Source organism: Carassius gibelio, chromosome A6, assembly GCF_023724105.1.
Source record: "Carassius gibelio isolate Cgi1373 ecotype wild population from Czech Republic chromosome A6, carGib1.2-hapl.c, whole genome shotgun sequence".
NCBI classification, from domain to species: domain Eukaryota; kingdom Metazoa; phylum Chordata; class Actinopteri; order Cypriniformes; family Cyprinidae; genus Carassius; species Carassius gibelio.
The window spans coordinates 6139596-6159899 of NC_068376.1; the positions used below are offsets into that span (position 1 = coordinate 6139596).

The 20304-nt window shown below is 37.9% G+C and overlaps 1 protein-coding gene across 2 annotated transcripts in view; it reads right to left on the minus strand.

Moving 5' to 3' along the window:
• Window positions 1-210: 210 nt before the first annotated feature.
• LOC128016113 (myosin-11) overlaps window positions 211-20304 on the minus strand; it is a 31247-nt gene continuing 11153 nt past the window's right edge. For both annotated transcript variants that reach the window (XM_052600507.1, XM_052600505.1), the window contains 36 exons: window positions 15496-15588; window positions 15343-15406; window positions 15120-15218; window positions 14833-14976; window positions 14625-14720; window positions 14422-14540; window positions 14119-14271; window positions 13861-14034; window positions 13451-13624; window positions 13110-13224; window positions 12697-12890; window positions 12448-12569; window positions 12143-12212; window positions 11711-11871; window positions 11522-11630; window positions 9937-10068; window positions 9641-9847; window positions 9377-9514; window positions 9176-9299; window positions 8905-9076; window positions 8547-8759; window positions 8278-8422; window positions 7970-8176; window positions 7739-7843; window positions 7473-7625; window positions 7137-7385; window positions 6838-7050; window positions 6511-6723; window positions 6267-6428; window positions 6043-6171; window positions 5572-5660; window positions 5192-5315; window positions 4769-4977; window positions 3682-3790; window positions 3344-3516; window positions 211-1395 (listed from right to left, as the gene is read on the minus strand). In XM_052600507.1, coding sequence (XP_052456467.1) covers window positions 1254-1395; window positions 3344-3516; window positions 3682-3790; window positions 4769-4977; window positions 5192-5315; window positions 5572-5660; window positions 6043-6171; window positions 6267-6428; window positions 6511-6723; window positions 6838-7050; window positions 7137-7385; window positions 7473-7625; window positions 7739-7843; window positions 7970-8176; window positions 8278-8422; window positions 8547-8759; window positions 8905-9076; window positions 9176-9299; window positions 9377-9514; window positions 9641-9847; window positions 9937-10068; window positions 11522-11630; window positions 11711-11871; window positions 12143-12212; window positions 12448-12569; window positions 12697-12890; window positions 13110-13224; window positions 13451-13624; window positions 13861-14034; window positions 14119-14271; window positions 14422-14540; window positions 14625-14720; window positions 14833-14976; window positions 15120-15218; window positions 15343-15406; window positions 15496-15588 — 5295 coding nt within the window. In that variant the 3' untranslated portion in view covers window positions 211-1253. The remainder of the gene's footprint in view (window positions 1396-3343; window positions 3517-3681; window positions 3791-4768; window positions 4978-5191; window positions 5316-5571; window positions 5661-6042; window positions 6172-6266; window positions 6429-6510; window positions 6724-6837; window positions 7051-7136; window positions 7386-7472; window positions 7626-7738; window positions 7844-7969; window positions 8177-8277; window positions 8423-8546; window positions 8760-8904; window positions 9077-9175; window positions 9300-9376; window positions 9515-9640; window positions 9848-9936; window positions 10069-11521; window positions 11631-11710; window positions 11872-12142; window positions 12213-12447; window positions 12570-12696; window positions 12891-13109; window positions 13225-13450; window positions 13625-13860; window positions 14035-14118; window positions 14272-14421; window positions 14541-14624; window positions 14721-14832; window positions 14977-15119; window positions 15219-15342; window positions 15407-15495; window positions 15589-20304) is intronic.

Below are 20304 nucleotides of genomic sequence, written 5' to 3' on the forward strand. Positions count from 1 at the left end.
TTTTATTTAAAGGGGTTCTTAAGGATTGATTGCGTGCTTTAAGATGAAAAATCCCCAGACACCAACATAGGGTTGGCCCAGATCCGGCCCACGTGAAATCCATGAGTGTGGGCCGGTTCTGGGCCGAAACTGCTTGCTGTCTGGGTCTCACCAAACTAATTATTTTGATTTGCATATTACCATGTAAAAATGATTTAAAGACACAAAAAGTGTTTTTTTCCCCAGACTTTATTTCATGTGCATGTGGTTTCACAAATGAATAGATAAAGTGAATAAATCCAAAGACATGCCATTCCCAACATACTGTAAATTGTGAAAAAGTGAAATAAATGGAAAAATAAAATTATATATATAACTTCAAAGTTCTCTTACAGGCATTTTCTGTCAATAGACATCTATTTGACAGGTTAGATTTAAATTGCTTTTAGTGTGTTCATTTAAAATATTAAAATATTTGTAGGAGAATGAAATTAATTCCACAGTATTTGTCTGTAAAAAAAAGTCTTGTTTTATATAATACTAAACATTCAGAAGGAACACTTTAGAAAATTACAGAGATTTCCAAGGCACCTGACTGTATAAAAAGGAAGTAATGTTTTGCAAGTTTTATAAATATGTTTCTGGCATGACACACCTTCACTGATAAAATTTATATTTAGGACACTTTCTTGAGGCGGCTGTCTACTACATCTTAATCACATTTACTTGGTGTATCTATGGGAATGAAAATTAAGTAAACTTGACATCATGACACACTAGTTATTGGTGTAGCAAAAAAAAAAAAAAAAAACTACAAAAAATAATAATAATCTAATAATAATAATGGAGTGTCCTCCAGAATTGCTCCACAAATTTTATCAGAAAATGTCCAAGCTGTATGTAATATAGGAATATATACCAAATAAATGAGAAAGTGCAGTATATTTAGGGACAGTTATGCACTAAAAAACAGTGAACAGCCATTTAACGACAGATGTCTTTTACCCAAGACCTGAGTGAGGGCAAATACTAGGTCTAGCAGGTCTCATGATTCTTTACTGGAATATGAGCAGATCTGCAGCCACAAAATAAAAATTGAGGGTTGTTGTAAATGAAATAATAATAATAATAATAATAATAAACTATAAAATCATGACTGGCCAAACAGCAGTGCTTTGTTGCAGTCAAACAAAACATGATTATGATCTAAATAATGACCATTGTAAAATTGAATTGTAGTTCTTTGATAAGAAGGTCTTTATGGTGAGAGGCATCTATTCATTAGATCTGGTTCCATTGTAGTCACCCTGCATGTCCGCATCATCCTCTGCAGTGTCAGAGCTGTCAATCATTCCCCGTCTGCCACCACCTGTGCGCCTCGGTGTACTGCTGAAAGATGATGGCTCGTTGCCTCGTCTGAAACGATATAACAGATCTTAGCATAAAATCACATAGACTCTCCCTGCAGGTTGCTTGGTACCTGGTACATTTGTGTTAGCCCTTAAATAGGATCTTAATTTTTAAAACCATTTTAAACTAAAGAAACCTTCCATAATCCCAAACTGTTTGCAAAGCCTACAATAAATAAGACATTTTAAGTGAAGTTAATAAAAAAATTCATTGCAGAACTTTAAGTGAACTAGTAGTCACAATCCTGAAGTGTGATTTACCAATCAGCAATTGTATGGAAAAATTTTCCCAACATGTTCAATTTGGCATTCTTCCTCCTGGCATCCTCGCTCAGCTGGGACACAAACCAGAGACCTCTTTTACTGTCAGACGACAATGTTACCTTGGGCTGCACAGTTTGGATAAATAATAACAATTAAAACTTTTCAGTAAAAAAATTGTGCAAAAATATGATTGTAAAAAAATACCAGGTTCTTGTTTGTAGGGCTGCATAATTTGGCCAATTATTTAATTGAAAAAATAAATAATTAAAAACAAAGAAATAAAACAAAATAAAACATTTCTTTTATTTTTGTAATATTTCACCATGTAATAAAAAAAGATTATTTAATAAAAAACTTTTTTTCATAAAAAAACTGCCGGGAGCCCTTAAAGATATGTATTTTGTGTTGCACTTCTCATTATAAGTAAGCAATGGGAAGATGGTGCATGTTGTGTTCCTTAAGGCACACTAATTGTAATTAAAAAAAAAATAATTCTCACTTTCTCACTGTTTGGCCGAAGACCCAAGTTTGAGAAACACTGTATTATTAAGAGTATCCTATACCAAAACGTAGTAATATAAAAGTGAGAAATATGAAATACATGATAAAACTACAGTCAAATAACTTTCTGCTTTTGTTTCAATGATGAATGATTGGTGTGGAGTCCTCGCAGTACAAATGTGCATCTGAAATACACAGCTTTAAATCACACCAGCATCCTAATGTGTACAGTATGTCACCAGAATTCAGCCACAAGCATCCTTTACATTGAAAAGCAATAGACATCAGATTTGTAAGAGGCTAAAGGCATCGTTAAAACGTCATTTGTGAACTGTAAACAGGCTAAATGAGGTTGGTTCAGATAACAGAACCATGCTTTGAGAGGGAATAGGGAAATATTGTCAAATATAAGATTATAAATATTAAAATGAAGTCTAGTTGTGCAAGAATGAGCTCTCCATCAAGCATATTCAGTTAGGATTTAGTGGAGCAATCATTAATGATGGAAGCACTGATAAACACTGAATAGCTAATATATAGACTATGTCTAAAATGGATAGTTATGGTCATGGAAGTTGATTGGTCAATAAAGTGTTTCTGTCATGCTATAAAATGTAATTAAACTATATGAATTGAGTGGTTTATTCCAAGTCTTCTGAAGAAACATTGAACTGATTTCAGTTTATAAATATGTTTGTCACTCTTCAAGCAAGTTCGGTTGAGCTTCAGTGAAGGGACATAAGTGTTTTTTTATTTTTTTATTATTGTCATCAATTGTGTTTTGAAGATGAACAAAACTAAAATGAGTAAATGTTGACAGGATTTTTTTGTATAAAATACGCATACCTTTTGTGCTAAACCTAAGTCTATGTAATCAATTTCACTCTCACATGCAAGAAATATATGTGTGACAAGTGAAAGGAAATATTTGTGAGAAGAACATTTTCTGTGTCAACTTTTGAGCACAGAGGTACCTGCCTAGTCACTGTGTGGGTTCAGGATTGCCTCTGCAACAGAGATAGACCATCTTCCGTTTGCAGTTTATAAAGGGAAGGTATCTGGGCTGCGTTAACAAGTGCTGAGAATTTGCTCAAAGCTCAAAAGCCAGTTATTAGCAGCTAGTAGTTATTGCCCAAAGATTTCAGGACTTTCTGGGGTGCTGAACCAGGTCTTGGGAGCGTTATGCGCACCTGAGTTTGCTCTTGAGGGAAGAGACCTCACGACTCATGGCATCATTGGTCTCTGTGGCCTCGTCCAGCTCTCTCTGAAGCTTCCTGCGGGCCGCAGTGATTCGCTGGGACTCCTCCTCGCTCTCTTCCAACTGCCTCTTCAGCTGTTTGACACGCGTGTTCGCCTTATCTGCCTGTGAAAGAGAAACACTGCTCAGGCCAGGTGCAAACTACATTTTAGTATGGTCAGTTACATGATCTCTTTCCTTCTGAATTTAGGTATGATCCCTAAACTTTGTATGAGAAATATAGAAAAAAGAGCAGAAAGAGTATGAAAGAGTAGCTGCTTTATTGGTTACCTGGTCTTTATATTGTTCTGCTTGTTTTCGTTCATCTTCCACTTGGGTCATCAACTCCTTTAGTTTCTTATCCTTCTGGCGAACCGTCTTTGCTGTGTTCTGCTTTTCTCTGCATTAGAAAGAAACATCTGTCACAACCGAACTCCATCAAACAGGATGAAATGATAGCATCACGTCTTCTGTGACATAAAATCATGTGTTTTAAAAAGCTTTATTGACTATTCAGTTGGCTGTTATGAGATCTACAGTGCATAATCTACCATACAAAATGTTGAGGTCAGTAATATATATATATATATATATATATATATATATATATATATATATAAAAATACATTTCTTATGCTAACCAAAGCTGCATTTATTTGATAAAAAAAATACAGTAAAAACAGAAATACTATAAAATATGATTAATATCATTACTCCAGTCTTTAGTATCACAAAATCCTTCAGAAATCATTCTAATGCTGATTTGCCACTCAGCAATATGTCTTATTATTAATGTTAAAACTGTTTTTTTGGATAGCAAGTTTTATTAATTAATTTGAAACAGAAGTATTTTGAAAGAATATGAATGTATTTACTTGTATATGAGTCGTGAATTGGTTTATTTGGTGTAGTATTAAGTGAATATTTTTATATGATAAAAGTAGTTCAACATTATAATTTTTTAATAAAAAGGGCTTTGTGTTTATTATTGTACTTGTTTAAAATTAATTATTAAATATTAGCTGGAAAACATTTATATTTTAAAAATTAAAATTAAAATCTTATAAAAAATAATTATACCTACCTGTAGTATCACAACACAAAAGAGACATTTGAAATTAAATTTGTATAGCAATTTTTAAAAATGATTTAAAGAAAATTATTCCACTACCATCGAGCAAGCTAAGAACAAACACATGAACAAATTATGTATGAATGAGGGAGGGATGAATGCATATTTTTATCTAGCAAAAACTTGGGCAATATTTCTTGGATAATATGATTTGTGACATCTTTTTTAATTTCTGTTATCTTTTTTTTCTGGTCCCCCATGCCACTCCTTGGGAATCGAAATCCTTTGCTATAGTAAAAGACTCGCCTGCTCTCCTGATCAAGTTGTTCCTCTAATTGTGCCACTTTGGCCTCAAGAGCAGTGATGGAGGACTTAAATTTGGATTTGACTTGGTTCTCCATCTCCTGGAGTTTAGCTTTCAGCTCTTTATTCTGCCTCTCCATCAACTGTCGGGCACTCTCGTTCTTTTGGGATGTGGTGCGTTCGGCCTGGAGCTCGTTGGTAAGTTGGTCAACCTGAAGGATGGAGAAAACTTTTGAGAAAATGACATGGTTTTCATACAAATTACAAAGTTCTGTCTCCGTAATGCCATTTCCATTGATGAGTGTTTTTATGGCTACAAACTGTATACCTTAATTTAATACGAGATTTATATGTTTTAAATCAAATTCTTTTAGAATTTTCTTGATATTTGCCACAAATGGTCATGGCTCCATATAAAATCTGTACCTGCTGGGCACTCTTCCTCAGCTTGTCATTAAGCATCTCCATATTGCCCTGCTCCTCCTCCAGCTCTTCCTCCAGCTGTTGGATCTTTGCTTCCAGCCGTCTCTTCTCATCGGCCAGTGCAGACCTTTGAGGTTCAGTCAAACCACATATTAGCTTATAGCACATTTTTGCTGTAATTTGCGGTACACAAGCTGTGCTGGCATGTCTTAAAGCGAGATATTTTACATACTACACTCCCATACAAACAGTCATAATAAATTATGTCTACCATTAATTGTAACAGTGAACCACATGTTCCAACGGAAGTCAATCTATCAGAGGATTATAATGAATTCTGCAGGATACAAATATTTCTATGATATTTTATTTGTCATACTCACTTTCCAGATGCATGGCTGGCCAGCTCATCAGCCAATTCATCTCTCTCAGCTTCAGCTTGCTTTTTAGCCCTCTCAGTTGCAGCCAAGTCCTACATTTTAAGAGAATTAAATGAATTCTTTACTAATAAAGGTGAGACAAGTAAGCACTCAGTCTTTTAAGAATTAAGATTACTTAAGAGTTTAGGTTAGGTAATGCAAGCATTCCTATAAACATAATACATTTCATAAATATCAATTACAATATCTATATCAATTTATTTTTCAAAATACATTGTAAACGTAATCCTGTATTTGTATTTGTATTTCTATCGCTATCAAACCCCTGCAGTTCCATCATGAACCCATAGGGGTTCTGTGAGTCCTAATTTACCCAATTCATATAAGACAGAATTGTACTATTTTGGAAACAATATACATACACACCTCTTTTCGGGACAAACTGCCTCAGTATGTTATTGATAGTAGCCTCACCTCATGCAGCTGTAGAAGTTCAGCCTCTAGAGTCTTGGCCTTCCTCTCATTCTCCTTGGCGCTGGATAAAACTTCCTCCCTGGCAGCTTGAGCCTCATCAAGCTCTCTTTGAAAGTCTTTCATTTGAGCCTAAGTTATAAAAACACACCAACACAATTACTAAAAGTATTACATTTATAATTGGAGTTCAGTGAATTCATCCAGTTATAAAATGTTGTTTTCACCTGGAGCTTGCGGAGCTGCTTGATCGCCTCCTCACGTCCCTTGTTAGATGTCTCGACCTGGCCCTCAAGGTCTTTTATGTCTCCCTCCAGTTTCTTCTTGGAAGCAGCTATTAGAGTTCTTTGCTTACGCTCATCTTCAAGTTCAGTTTCCAGCTCACGCACCTATTAGTTCAAATGTTTATCGTAACCCATATATACACATGGTTGTGGATGTCACAGTTTGAGTGAAGAAGCAATACTGCACCTGCTTGACCAACTGCCTCTTCTTCTCCTCCCCTTGCTCATCTCTGCCCTGGAGATCTCGCTCAAACTGGGCCTTCAGAGCCTGCATGTTGACTTCCAGACGCAGTTTGGCATCCTCTGCAGCTTGTAATTCATCCTCCAGCTCTTCCAATTGAGTCTTCATCTCTTCTACCTGAGCCTCCAAGCCACGTTTGGACTTCTCAAGCTCATGCACCTAAAATTAGAAAATTACTTTAGTGAAATGTTTCTGACTTTAATGACCTGATGGAAGGTTTGTTTATGATTGACATTTTGTTTTTGTGGTTTGCTCTACACTATTTGAACTTACGCTTTTGCCCACATCATCTTTGGAGCTGACCAAGTCCTCCATTTCAGCACGAAGGGCTTTATTGGCTCTTTCAAGCTCCCCACGAGCTTCTTGGGCTTCTTCTAGAGCTCTAGCTAAAGACAGTGTTTTGGTCTCCTTCTCTCTGGCCTCAGCCTCTGCACGATCTCGCTCATCTGCATACTTATTAGAGATGCTCTTCTCTTCAGCAAGCATCTGAAAGGAAACAGCAGAAGTGAAGATACACCCACATCCAAAACTCATCGATCCAGTGTGTAATATTTTGAGAAATCATCAGAAACCTGATCAAACTTCTTCTGTTTCTTCTCAAGGTTGGACACCAGCTGTCTCTGGTTGTCCAAATCCATGAGTGTATCCTCAAGCTCCTGCTGCAGTCTGTTCTTGGTCTTCTCAAGCTTGTCATAGGCTGCTGCCTTCTCCTCAAACTGAGTATTAGCTGCCTCCAGGTCTCTATGCAGCCGCTTCTTACCTTCCTCTAAAAGTTCTACGTTACCCGACACCTCTTCCAGCTTCTTCTTGTAGTCCGAGAGCTGTGGACACAAGGGATAGTCACGATGTCAATATTAAGGTTTTAATGTTGCAAGATCACAGATTATTCATCTTATTGTTAACCTTACCTGAATGTTCAGTGTGGAAACATGTCTCTCCACATTCCTCTTTGCTTCCGATTCTTCCTCAAGCTGCTCCTGAAGGGCATTACGGTCATCCTCCATTTGACGTAGTTTGGTGGAGAACTGGAGCTTTTGTCTCGTCTCTTCAGCCAGCAACTCCTAAAAATGTCAAAATGCAAGTCGGCCAACAACTCAAATCCAGTTCACGTTGCTAAATGATGCTTCTGTTTTGAGGCTGTAAATCAATGAACACTACATAACATTGCACAAACCTGTGTATCTTGAACTTGAGAAGTTAAGCTAGCCACATCCTTGCTAAGTTTTATGTTCTTCCCCTCTGCTTCATTAAGAAGGTTGGTAACACTCTCTAGTTCCACCTGCCAGGGCAAGAACTGCGTGTTAAATACAGTTTCCTCAAAGATTTTTGAAGTAACAAACATGTTGTAGGTTCTCCCAACTGTGGCATAATTATATCTAATAATACATAATCCACCATCACTCACAGTGATTTTAGAAACCCGATCCCCCAGCTCGGCTTTCTGCCTCTCGGTGTCATTGAAACGAGACTGCAGGTCAGCAAGCTGTCCTTCCACCTTCTTCCTCTTGTATTCCACATCCTGTTTGCTCTGAGTAAGAGAACGGATCTCCACGTGGAGCTCTGATGTTTCCTTCTCCAGAGCTTGCTTGGCTTTCTCCAGGCTTGACTTCACCTAAGAAGAATTTCATATATATTTTACATCAGCACTTGGAGATCTTCAGAAAATTAAACATATGAACAGAAATAACGTTGATACTGGATATGGTTGCCTACTCTCTTGGACTGCTCCAGCTGCTCTGTAAGCTCCTCCAAAGCTTGGGTATGTTTCTGTCTCATCTCCTGCACTTGAGCCTCATGGACACAGCTCTCCTCCTCCATGGCTTTCTTCAAAAGTGTGACCTCCTGCTCACGTTTGGCCCTAAAAAATATGCATCCTGACGATCAGGTCAAAGGTGTCTAGTAAAGCCTCTCTCAGTGTTTACTATATTAAATCAGTACAATGCACATCATAATAAAATGTAGATCTTTGTATCTACACACACCTGAGCTCCTGCTGAGTAGCTGTGGTGTCCAATGTGTCCTCCAGCTCTGATTTGAGAGCTTCGAGCTCTTCTCCCAAGTCCCTCTTGGTTTTTTCAGCCTTGTTCCGGGCAGCCCGCTCTGATTCTACGTCCTCCTGAAGATCTGAGATGTGTCCCTCCAGTTCTCTGATCTTCTTCAATGCATTGTTTTTCTGAGCTGTCTCATCCTCCAATCTGAAACAGAAATGGAGAGAGATCACAAAGGTTACTGTAGGTTTCTGTGTGAATTGTGACACGAAAGTATCTTCAATTTAGCTTCTTTTCTAAAATATTTGTCAAAAATCATCCATTTTACATTTTATATTAAAGATCTGTTAACCTTGCCAGCGCAGCCTGAAGTTCCTCATCTTTTTTAGCCAGCTGGGCTTTCAGATCAGCAATCTGAGCTTGGAGGTCAGCAATCTGCTCCTGAAGATCATTTGATTCACCCTCTAACTTTCTCTTGGCTTTTTCCAGCTCCTGTCGAGTCTTTTCCTCTTTTTTCAAGCGCACTGCAGATTATAAAAAAAAATATGATAACTTGTGACTGAATTAACTGAATTTCCAAACTAACATTATCATCATGTATCAGAAGTAAATAATGGACAAACCCTCCAGTTCGGAGATCATTGACTCATGCTTATTCTTCAGCTTTGTCAGGTTTTTGGATTTTTCTTCTTCTTCAGCTAGGTTTGAGCTAAAATCTGCTATCCTTTCTTCTAGAAGCTTCCTCTCCTGCAGATATAGCACTTCAAATTGAACTCTCTGATTGTTACCAAAATACGTCATCTTTAAAAAAGTTGAAATGAAACCTTCTGTAATTTGTTGTTTTGGTCGTCCATCACCAGGATATCATCCTCTAACTTCTTGATCTTGGCTTCACAGGTAACCTTCTCCAGTTGCAACTTCTGACGAGCATCCTCTTCCTCCTCAAGATGTTCCTCAAGATCCTGAGAACGTTCATTTAGAGACAAGATAGTGCCATGAACTAAATAGCATCATTTAAATAGATATAAGGACTGAATTTGAAAAAGTGTTTGTTGCCTGTGAATGAAAATCATTAAATGAAAACATACTTTGATCTGATCATGCATTTTCTTCTTTTCCATTTGTAGGGCTGCACCACGATCCTCCTCCTCCTCCAACCTGGCCTCCATCTCATGCAAGATCTCTTCAAGTTCTTGTTTCTTGGCAGCTAACCGTACTCTCATTTCCTCTGCCTCAGCGTAGAGCTCTGTCTCAGCCTGCAGCTTCTCCTGGAGCTGGTTCCTTTCATCCATAAGCTACGGATGGAAGGATTATATCATTTATATTCAGTGTTTGTCCTCCTTGCTTTTGAATGCAGGAAGACAATGTCAGGATTTCGTCATACCTGTGTGTGTTTCACTGAAATGTCTTTTAGCTCTATCTCAAATTTTTGTGCAGATTCTTTAGCCCTTTGGAGCTCCTCGTCCTTCAGGCTCATCTCCTCTTCTTGGCGTGTCACCTGGAGGAGAGGCTTCACCTGTGGGGATTAATGGAAACATGTTTAGATTAATACTAACAGAAACCCTTAAAGAGCCAGTAAGATAAAAATTCTAAGCTTCCTATCACTGTTTATAAGTCCTGTACATTAGGTTTAAATCCATCCAAGGTTAAAAAACATTGTCATTTTGTCAAAATATCATTTTAAAATTACCTCAATTCTCAGAGATCCCCAAACGGTTCGCGTGAAGCTGTTCAAAAGATTCAGTTTCCTTAAACCCCACCTTTCGGTAGCATACTGTGTTCTGATTGGTCAACTAACATAGGTTTGATTGGTTGTTCCGCACACACCTTCACGGTAAAAAATGCGTTAGCATCTGTTTGGGGTGAATTATGTATTATTCCTCTCACCGCGAAGCAAACAGTAAAATAAAAAACTTGAACAGTCTCGCTGCTTTTTCTTCTGTATGGGTGTATTCAAGCCGCGCTTCAGTTTGAATCTGAATAGCGCGTTCAGCGCGGGGGCGTGGTCACATTCGATATAACGAAGGGAGACATGAAAAATAGACATCGCGTTGTTATCATATGGATTACTTTATCACAGAATATCTGTTTTTGGCAGCACTTGTTTAGTTTTAAAGTAGACATGTCAAGCTTTCTATAGATATCTCTCTCATGTCTCTTCGTTGAATATTCACGGAGTTACACTTCATTTTAATGACGTTTTGGTAAATGAAGATCAGCGCAGATAGGCTGCAGACAGCACACATGCTGATAAGACGCTCGGAAGAAAATAGACACACAACTTCATAATCATACTTCGCATTGTGATTCGGAGATGCTCGTTGGTCTAAATAAAGTTGGTAATGAACCCTCTTTTATGGCCAAACGCTTTGAAAATCCCGCCGTGTACTCACCGAGATTAGAAAAGCAGTCATCAGTGAAATGTTGTGAACACAAAACGGATTTGTTGTACTGCTCTGGTAATGTGGTAAAAATGAATTTTAGCCATTGGTTCTCCTGATCTTCATTCTTTGGCAGTGAAAATAAAACAAACTTGCCTTTACAATTAAAAACACACTGTCTCCTCGACATGATGCTATCACACCAACCAGAGCGTCTGTGTGGGGGGTGGGGCAGCTCAGAGTTCCGTTTCCCCCAAGACGGTAGGCAGAGATTATTATGCAAAGTGTTCTAGTGACTTACATGGAGATGGGCAAAAGATTTGAAATCTATAACGACTCGTTTCAGCGATTCAGAGTCGACTCCTTACTTTAGAAGCCAATAACTTTATAAATCGTGTACTTTTTGGTTTAATTACTTTGCACATTGTTTACACTGATGGACAGCTACATCATACACTGTAATACAGGTAATTTTTGATTTCCCATCTGTGTGGAGACACAATTTTTGTACCATTCTCAACCAGCTACATAAACTATTAAACTTTGTTTATAATCATATTATTCAACAGAAATGTAGAAAAGTTTCACCTTGGTGAAGAGTCTCCACCACTGCCAGTTCCTGAGTTTCAGATAAGCAGCACAGTTCCTCTGGATCACCTTCATGGCTGTTAGTTGTTGCTGCCTCTTAGCAAAAGCCCTGCACATTGTTTTAATTAAGAATAACTCAAATTGCAAATTCCTATTTTTAAAAATACTGTATTTATAAACTCTACCCACTTTCTAGCAAGGAATCCCCTGGCTTGTGCCTGGAAGGCAATGATGATGACTGTGATCTTAAGGTCACGCTCCTCTTCAAGCTGGGCCAAGACTCCTGTGCGGAAGAAGATTTTACTCTGACCAATTCGGTACAGGTTTGGGTCCAAATCCAGGTGCTTGATCTACAGAGAGGGTTAGGTATGAGAAAGAAGCACGTACAATATCAGTTTCAATTGGCTTTGATTATACATGTCTCTAATTGTATGAAGGAATTATAGGTGAAAGCATGGTTCAGCATTTTTTTTTTTAAATAAACCATGGATGCCACAATTAGATACAAGTTTTTACATTTACATTATTGGGACTATATATAAATGTGACTTGCAAGTGTAAGTTTTTAGATGTTTTTGTTCAATGACATCTTTAACAAGATTTAATTGGATAACATCTTACCATCAGACAGCAGGCCTGCTTGCCATCCATGAAACCCTTTGGAATAGCACTTGGTGCCAAGATCTCATATCTGTATGTCAAGGTAAAACGAAGAGAATAGCATTACGACTGAAAACCCTTTACCATGTATATTTGGCACAACATATGTAATCACACTTGTAATCAACTGCAAACTGGAGTTTTGAAATGATTCTGGAATTCAGAATTTTGTATATTGTTACACTTGATATGCAGTTAGAAAAAGCCAATAAGACAGTTAGTCTTGTTAAATGAAAAGCTCAAACTGAAAAAATAAAGCTACCCACCGCTGTCTGAACTCTTGGAAGACAATTCTGTTGGGAAATCCTTGTCGGCAGATACGAATACCCTCCAGGACACCATTACATCTCAGCTGTTCGAGCACCAGGTGTGCATCCAGCTTTCCTGCCTGAAGGTGAAAAAAGTACCTTCAACATGCATATAGAATGATACAAAACTTGAGTGAAAATAAACTTAATGCCCAGCCAACAGCAATGGTCCCACTGATTTTAACATGGGATGCAGCAGTGACGTACCCGTTTCTCATGGTTAGGTATAATGCAGCGGACAAAGTTTGGCTGCGTGTTGTGCAGTGTGGTCATTAGTTTGGCCAAAGACTCTTTGTAAAGCTGGCCCACAGTACGGAACATGCCCTTCTTTGTCTTAGAGGAACCAGGTGCAAGGCTGTCTGACATCTTGGCAATGGTTTCCAATCCAACCACACGGTCAGCTGAGAAATAAAGAAAGTTAGATGTCAGCCATTATTATTATCTCAATTACAATTTGCAATATTGACCAAACAAAAAAGGTGGGAACTTGTAAATCATGTTTATTTTTGTGACACCAACTATGAACATTGATCAGTGGTTTCAACTGACTGGTTTTGCAACAATTTTGATCTGTAAATGTAGTGTTTGAGAAATTAGATCCATGTATAGCTAATACTGACCATCCTTCCACAGATCTTGTATAAATGGATTGGAGGAATTATTCAGCAGTGCTGTAACATTGTCATTTAAAGGGTCCATGTTCTTGGTCAGCCATGCTATGGCATTGTAGTCCACCTAATTGAGAAAGGGTAGGTTTGGCTCATGATATTCAACACAGAGCAAACAATTCACTAAGAATGAACTTTGCACATCTGAATTTTTTCCACACAGTATCTTGCAGGCCAGTTATGAGTTCTGAACATGCTCCAGAAACTGTATTCCTTGGCTTATTATTGTCTGGATCACAGTAATCTCTACATGTAAATCAATAAATCAATCTTTCCTTCAAATGAGAACTTACCCGTCCAGCATAGTGAAGCACAGAGAATTCTGTTTTGTCCTTCAGTTGCTTTGGTTTAGCAAACTTAGTATGATTAACGTGAGTGTTGCAAAGTTTCTCCACGAAGGAGACATCTGTTGCCTTTGGAAACCAACACTCTTCATCCAACAGAGCCAGGATGCCTGGAGGATTGTTCTGTGGAGGAGTTTCAGGAAAGTGAGAGATATTACATTCTGTAACAATAAGACATCATTGCTTGTAAAACTACCATTAAAAGTGTGTGTTACAGCAATTATGATACATTTACTGAATCAAAAGACACTGATCACCTTAAAGCTTTCTGCTGGAAGAAGTTAGTGATTAGTTCAAAACTTCAAAGAACAAGATTCGTTATATTCCTGCAAATCTACTGTACACACACTCAAACTTACCGGCCTTTCAATAAGCTCAATGCAAGGTTGCAAATCCAGGCCAAAGTCGATGAAGTTCCATTCGATGCCTTCACGCTGGTACTCTTCTTGCTCCAGGATGAACATGGTGTGGTTGAACAGCTGCTGAAGCTTCTCGTTGGTGTAGTTGATGCAGAGCTGCTCAAAAGAATTGTCCTGAAAGAGAAAAACAGTAAATGCCATTACCCTTAATCTTTTTTTTAAACTAAATGTAATTACTTTCTTTCAGTTTTTCCAAACCTCAAAGATCTCAAAGCCAGCAATGTCCAAGATCCCCAGGAATGAGGCACCCTGACGTTTCGTCTTGTCTAGTGCCTTATTAACTCTTTGAAGGATCCAACGGAACAAACGTTCATACATGGCTTTAGCTAAAGCTTCAATGGCAAAATCAGCCTGTTGGGAGAAAAGTATCTTATTGGTAATACTGTACGTATTCCCATAAAGACATTCATGCAGGGGTTTTTCAGTTTCATCACAGATATGAGCGACATTACACATGTTCCATATCTTTACACTTGCAGCACAACTATACAGTCTCTTCACCTGTTCTTTGGTTTGGGCCTTTTGCACAACCTCACGACCGACTTTAATTCGTGGCGTCAGAATGGCTCTAGTGAAGTCTGTCACATTAATGCCTTGGAGATGGCAAACTTTCTGAGCAGCTGAGAATGAGACACATTTCAGCTGTCATTTCAATCTGTATTGGTTCATATTAGCCTGAGAAGTCTTTTCATTAAGTTTCTGACCTGTATTGTCTGGCATGGTAGCCTGTTCCTGGTTCCTCTCTTTCTTGAACTCAATGTTACCCAACTGAAGCACAGTTGAGACAACTTTGAGGACATCTGAAAAAATTTATTAATATTAATTATTTTACTAAAGTACTCAAAACTCATAATGAGTAGAAAATGTCTCTTTTTTAAGGACACCATATGTATATTTAATTGCATTTAATACCCGTTCTTTCTTCGACAGTAAAGCCCATGATATCCATGGCCTCCATTGTTTCCTCATACATTTCATCATCTTGGTTGCCTGGAATCTGGACGTGGCCAGCCGAGAGGAAACGGTAGTTGTTGAAGTTTTCAAGCAAAAGCTCCTCTACAAGAAGAGAATAAAAATTACAACAGTGCCGTTTATGCAAGGACATCACTGCATTTACAAATTTCTCATAAGGTAAACATCCAGTCAAAAATGGTCACCATATTAGAATATGTTTTCATATACTGAGTGTCTCCACCTACCACGTAATTTGTCATTTACTCCAGCTACCATGTAGTAGAAGATGTGGAAAGCTCTTTCAGTTTTTGCTTGTCGGATACAACGAGATTTCTCCAAAAGATCTTAAGTGGTTGGGTCATTAAGGCTTAAACTCTGCATAGGTAAAATGTTTAAATTGATAATCTAATTCGAGATGTGAGATTGTGCTGCATCTGTATATGGCTTATGTTAAGTCTTCAAGGATACAGGTCTCTATGTTGGCTCCAACTATGAAACCTGTCACATCAAAGTTAATGCGGATGAATTTGCCCTGTGAAGAAATTATTGGGAAACCATGCATTAGTTACAGTCTTGATGTTTCTTGTAACATCTGATATCATTAAGCATTTGAAAACTTACGAATCGGGAAGAGTTGTCATTCTTGATGGTCTTGGCATTACCAAAGGCCTCTAGAATTGGATTGGCCTGCAGTAGTTGCTTTTCTAGCTCACCCTACAGTACCAAGGTTAGAGAGTAATGTGAATAATAATATAGAAAACAAGTCAAGGAGGAAAAAAGGAGAATGGGACATGCCAGAAAACTGAAAAAAAAAATGCAACTTTATAAATGTTTGTCAGGACAAATTTGCGAAGTTTAATAAATGTAAAAAAAAAAAAGTTTCTTTATGTGTGTTTCAAAAGCCTGAAGCAATACTTAAGATGCAAGTATCATAAACAGTGCGCAAAAAAATTAGGTCATGTCCATTTAGATGGGGATAATCCCCTTAGATCAAAAGAGTGCCTCTATTTGCTGCCAAATTTCAAGCAATGAGAAGCCCTGCCAAGCATGTCCACCTTATACAAGGATATCAAAAGGAGTGGTTGAGGTCATACTTAGCATGTGGAGAGAGGACATATTAATGGGGATAATGAAATGGATCTCAATTATAGATCTTAAAGCGTTCACTTAACAAGATAAAAGTTACTCAGTGGGATGAAACACAGAGTCATTAGAGAGCACAATGTTGCCTTTGCAATACAAAGTCTCTGGTGTCATGTGATCACATAATTAGATTCTCATTTTTAGACTTAATCGTGGAAGAAAAAGCTTTCGACGATAACACAGACTCTCAATTACTTTCTTACTGAGCATCAAAAAAAGAAAATATCTATAAAAAGAAGATATCTACCAGAGATAACTTGCTGCTGAGAAGGAAAGAAGATCGCTGATAGCTTCAGACACTGACAAAGAAAAATAAAGTAAACTAGAAAAAAAGGAGAAGAAGCAACATTTAGAATGGAGACAGAGAGACTGTTGACAGAGAGATTGTTGGGAAGAAAGAGGACAGAGTTGGCAGAATGTAAGACTGTATTAACATTCATTAAGCACTTGGCTGAATTCAACAGCTTTTCTCTGCGTTCTCAGGGCAAAGCATATCAGCTAACAGATGACAGCTTCACTGACCTATGAAATTGCATTCATAGTATGTGAGCGGAGTGGAGTGGAAGAGGAATGGGGAGCAGAGATGTCTTATTTTGGAAAGTCACAACTGTCACAATTTTGGAAATATCAGTGTTTTCTCTTGCACTCCATAGCGAATACAACAAGTTAATTACCCATAGTGATTAAAGTGATTGTGACGTGGCCAAGTATGGCAACTCAGACTCGGAATTAGAGTTCTGCATTTATCCCATCCACACACACAGCACATACACACAAAGTGAACACACCCAAATCAGTGGGCAGCTATTTTTGCTGCAACACCTGGGGAGCAGTTGTGGATTTGTGCCTTGCTCAAGGGCACCTCAGCCGTGGTATTGAAGGTTGGAGAGAGCACTGTACATTCACTCCCCCCACCTTTAATCCATGCCGGTAACGAGACTTCTTAGAGTTAGTGAGTCAGACTTGTAACCCAAATTTTGTGATTCGAGTCTCAAGTCCAGCAGGGATTGTTGGTGGGGGGTATGAATGACCAGCGCTCTCTTCCACCCGCAATACCACAACTGAGGTGAGACCATTGAGCAAGGCACTGAACCGCCAACTGATTCCCGGGCGCCGCAGCACATGGTTGCCTACTGCTCCAGGTGTGTGTTCATGATGTGTGTGTGTGTGTGTGTGTGTTTTCACTACTTTGTGTGTGCACTTGGATGGCACAAATTCCGAGTATGGGTCACAGTACTTGGCCACACGTCACTTCACTTTAAAGGGAGAGTTCACCCAAATATTAAAATTATGTCATTAATAACTTACCCTCATTCCAAACCCCTAAGACCTCCAGTTCTTCTTCAGAACACAGTTTAAGAAATTTTAGATTTAGTGTGAGAGCTTTCCGTCCCTCCATTGAAAGTGATGTACGGTATACTGCCTATGTCCAGAAAGGTAATAAAAACATCTTCAAAGTAGTCCATGAGACATCAGAGGGTCAGTTGGAATTTTTTGAAACATTGAAAATAAATTTTAGTCCAAAAATAGCAAAAACTATTCAGCATTGTCTTCTCTTCCGGGTCTGTTGTGAGCGTATTCACTGCAGTGTAGTGATATCCGGTTCGTGAACAAATCATTCGAAGTAACCGGATCTTCTTGAACCAGTTCACCAAATCGAACTGAATCATTTAAAATGGTTCACTTCTCCAATAAGCATTATTCTCTCTGAAGAGAGAACTGAAGATGAACACAGAGCCGAGCCAGATAACGACGAAAGATTAACTCATTCTCGAGTCAAGAACCGTTTCTGTTGGACGCGTCTGATTCGAGAACCGAGGAGCTAAGGTCACAAAACGCTGGACTTTTGGTAGTTCCTAGGATAGCAAAGTCCACTAAAGGAGGTAGAGCCTTCTCACATTTGGCTCCCAAACTCTGGAATAGCCTTCCTGATAATGTTCGGGGTTCAGACACACTCTCTCTGTTTAAATCTAGATTAAAAACACATCTCTTTCGCCAAGCATTCAAATAATGTATCTTTTAAATTGTGAGTGTAGTTGCATCTGATCAAAGGTGCATTTTTATTCATTAGCTTGGGTTAAACTAATTTTACTTTGTTGGATCAGCAGCTATGCTAATGATGTCTGTATTTTGTTTCTATGTTTTGCCACGGGATTCACATCCCGTGGTAACTAGGATTTACACAAGCTCCAGTCTGGATCCAGAACACCTGAGAAGAGATGATGCTGACCCTCAGAGGACCTCAGATGATGCTAACCCTGAATGAACAAACAGAACTAACAATTATTCCTAAATGTGTGACTTAATCATATAATAACTTAATTAATAATATTGATAGTTCATCGTCTAGCTGACTACGTCTTGTATTATTATTATTTTTTAGTTTTTCTAAAATCCTGTCAAATGTGCACAAACTACTAGCTACTACTAAATATTGTAGAAACATAATTTTCTGTAAAGTTGCTTTGTAACGATTTGTTTTGTAAAAAGCGCTATACAAATAAACTTGAATTGAATTGAATTGAATTGAGCTGATGATACTGCGCATGTGTGATTCAGCGTGAAGCAAACTGACACACAGCGTGTTTGAACCAAACTGATTATTTTTGTGATTGATTCTGAACTGATTCTGTTTTCCGTTTTCTTCAACTGGTTTATTGAATCAAACTGTCTGAAAGAACCGGTTCGCGAAAAAGAACCGAACTTCCCATCACTACTGGTGATCCGAAAACCGACGCAACCGGTACTTGACTCAAGCACGAGTCAATCTTTCATTTGTTATCTGGCTCGGCTTGGTGTTCATCTTCAGTTCTCTCTTCACAGCAGTTCAGTCAGTGTACTGTTTGAGTAAATGAATTACTCCGGGATATTGGTTTGTTTTAAGAGGGAGTGTCATCCACATTAAAAAAGTGAACAGCTTAAGTCATTTGTGGATTAATGCGTATTGGAGTGATTCATTCGAGAACCGGATATCACAAACTGCTTTGTTTTGAACTCTCTCACAACAGACACGGAAGAGAAGACAATGCTGAATAAAGTCATAGTTTTTGCTATTTTTGGACCAAAATGTATTTTTCAATTCTCAATTGTATTAAATTCCAACTGACCCTCTGATGTCACATGGACTACTTTGAAGATGTTTTTATTAACTTTCTGGACATGGACAGTATACCGTACATAGATTTTCAATGGAGAGACAGAAAGCTCTGGGACTAAATCTAAAATATCTTAAACTGTGTTCGGAAGATGAACGGGGGTCTTACAGGTTTGGAACGACATGAGGGTGAGTTATTAATGACATAATTTTCATTTCTGGGTGAACTAACCCTTTAACTTTCACTTTCAAAAGAAAAGTCTAAAATGTTTGGTAAAAATGAATGACAAAGGGTAAATATGAGTGTAGACTTCTAAATGTGGACTAAAGGGACGTTTACACGACAATGTTTTCAACTAAAACTGTAAAACTTTTGTTTTTATGGGCTTGAAAATGCTAACTTTTGAAACACAGCTGCGTCTTGTTTCTTTACAAATTGAATCTACAACTACTGTGCTGGCATGCATTGTAAAAATTTTATAGTCATTTTCGCTGATCTGTGTGAACATTTTTTATGTACAGACGACAGTGAAACAAACTAAATTTTCAAAAATGCAAAGGAAAAACTTTTTAGTGCATTATTGTCGTGTAAATGTGCCATAAGTGTTCGTTTTACATTAAACTAAAATCTCATCTTTCAGATCAGTAGTCTATTAAAACTTTTGAACGCTCATATGATCATGCTAATGGATCGCTGTTTTAACAGCATTCATGAAGTTAAAAAACATAATGAAAGAATACAGTAGGAAAAAATTATTGGATGCAAACTCTGAGGTTTCTCATACCAGTCAGTGGAGATCGAACGACAAGAGGGAAATTAAAAACCCGGAGTGGAGTCTGACTGAAAGTAATTGATGATTCACTCCACTTACATACTCTGATGTTCTCTCTCACTCGCATACAATTAACCTTATTTAAGTTTAACTGAAAAATAAATAAATAAACAAAACAAAATAAAAATAAATATGTTATTCTTACATGATAAAAAAAAGGATGTCAGAAAAAGTGTTTAGTAAATTTCAAAGTAGTGCATTCAAGTGTAACAAAACTACTTTAGGAACCAAGAACATAACTATTATGGGCATCCCTTTTAAGCTCATATGCATGGCAGATCTGCATAAAATGTCATAAAAACAGCTATAATGTGTGCATATTTTTTGGTTTCCATGCATTGCTCATGTGTCGTACACATT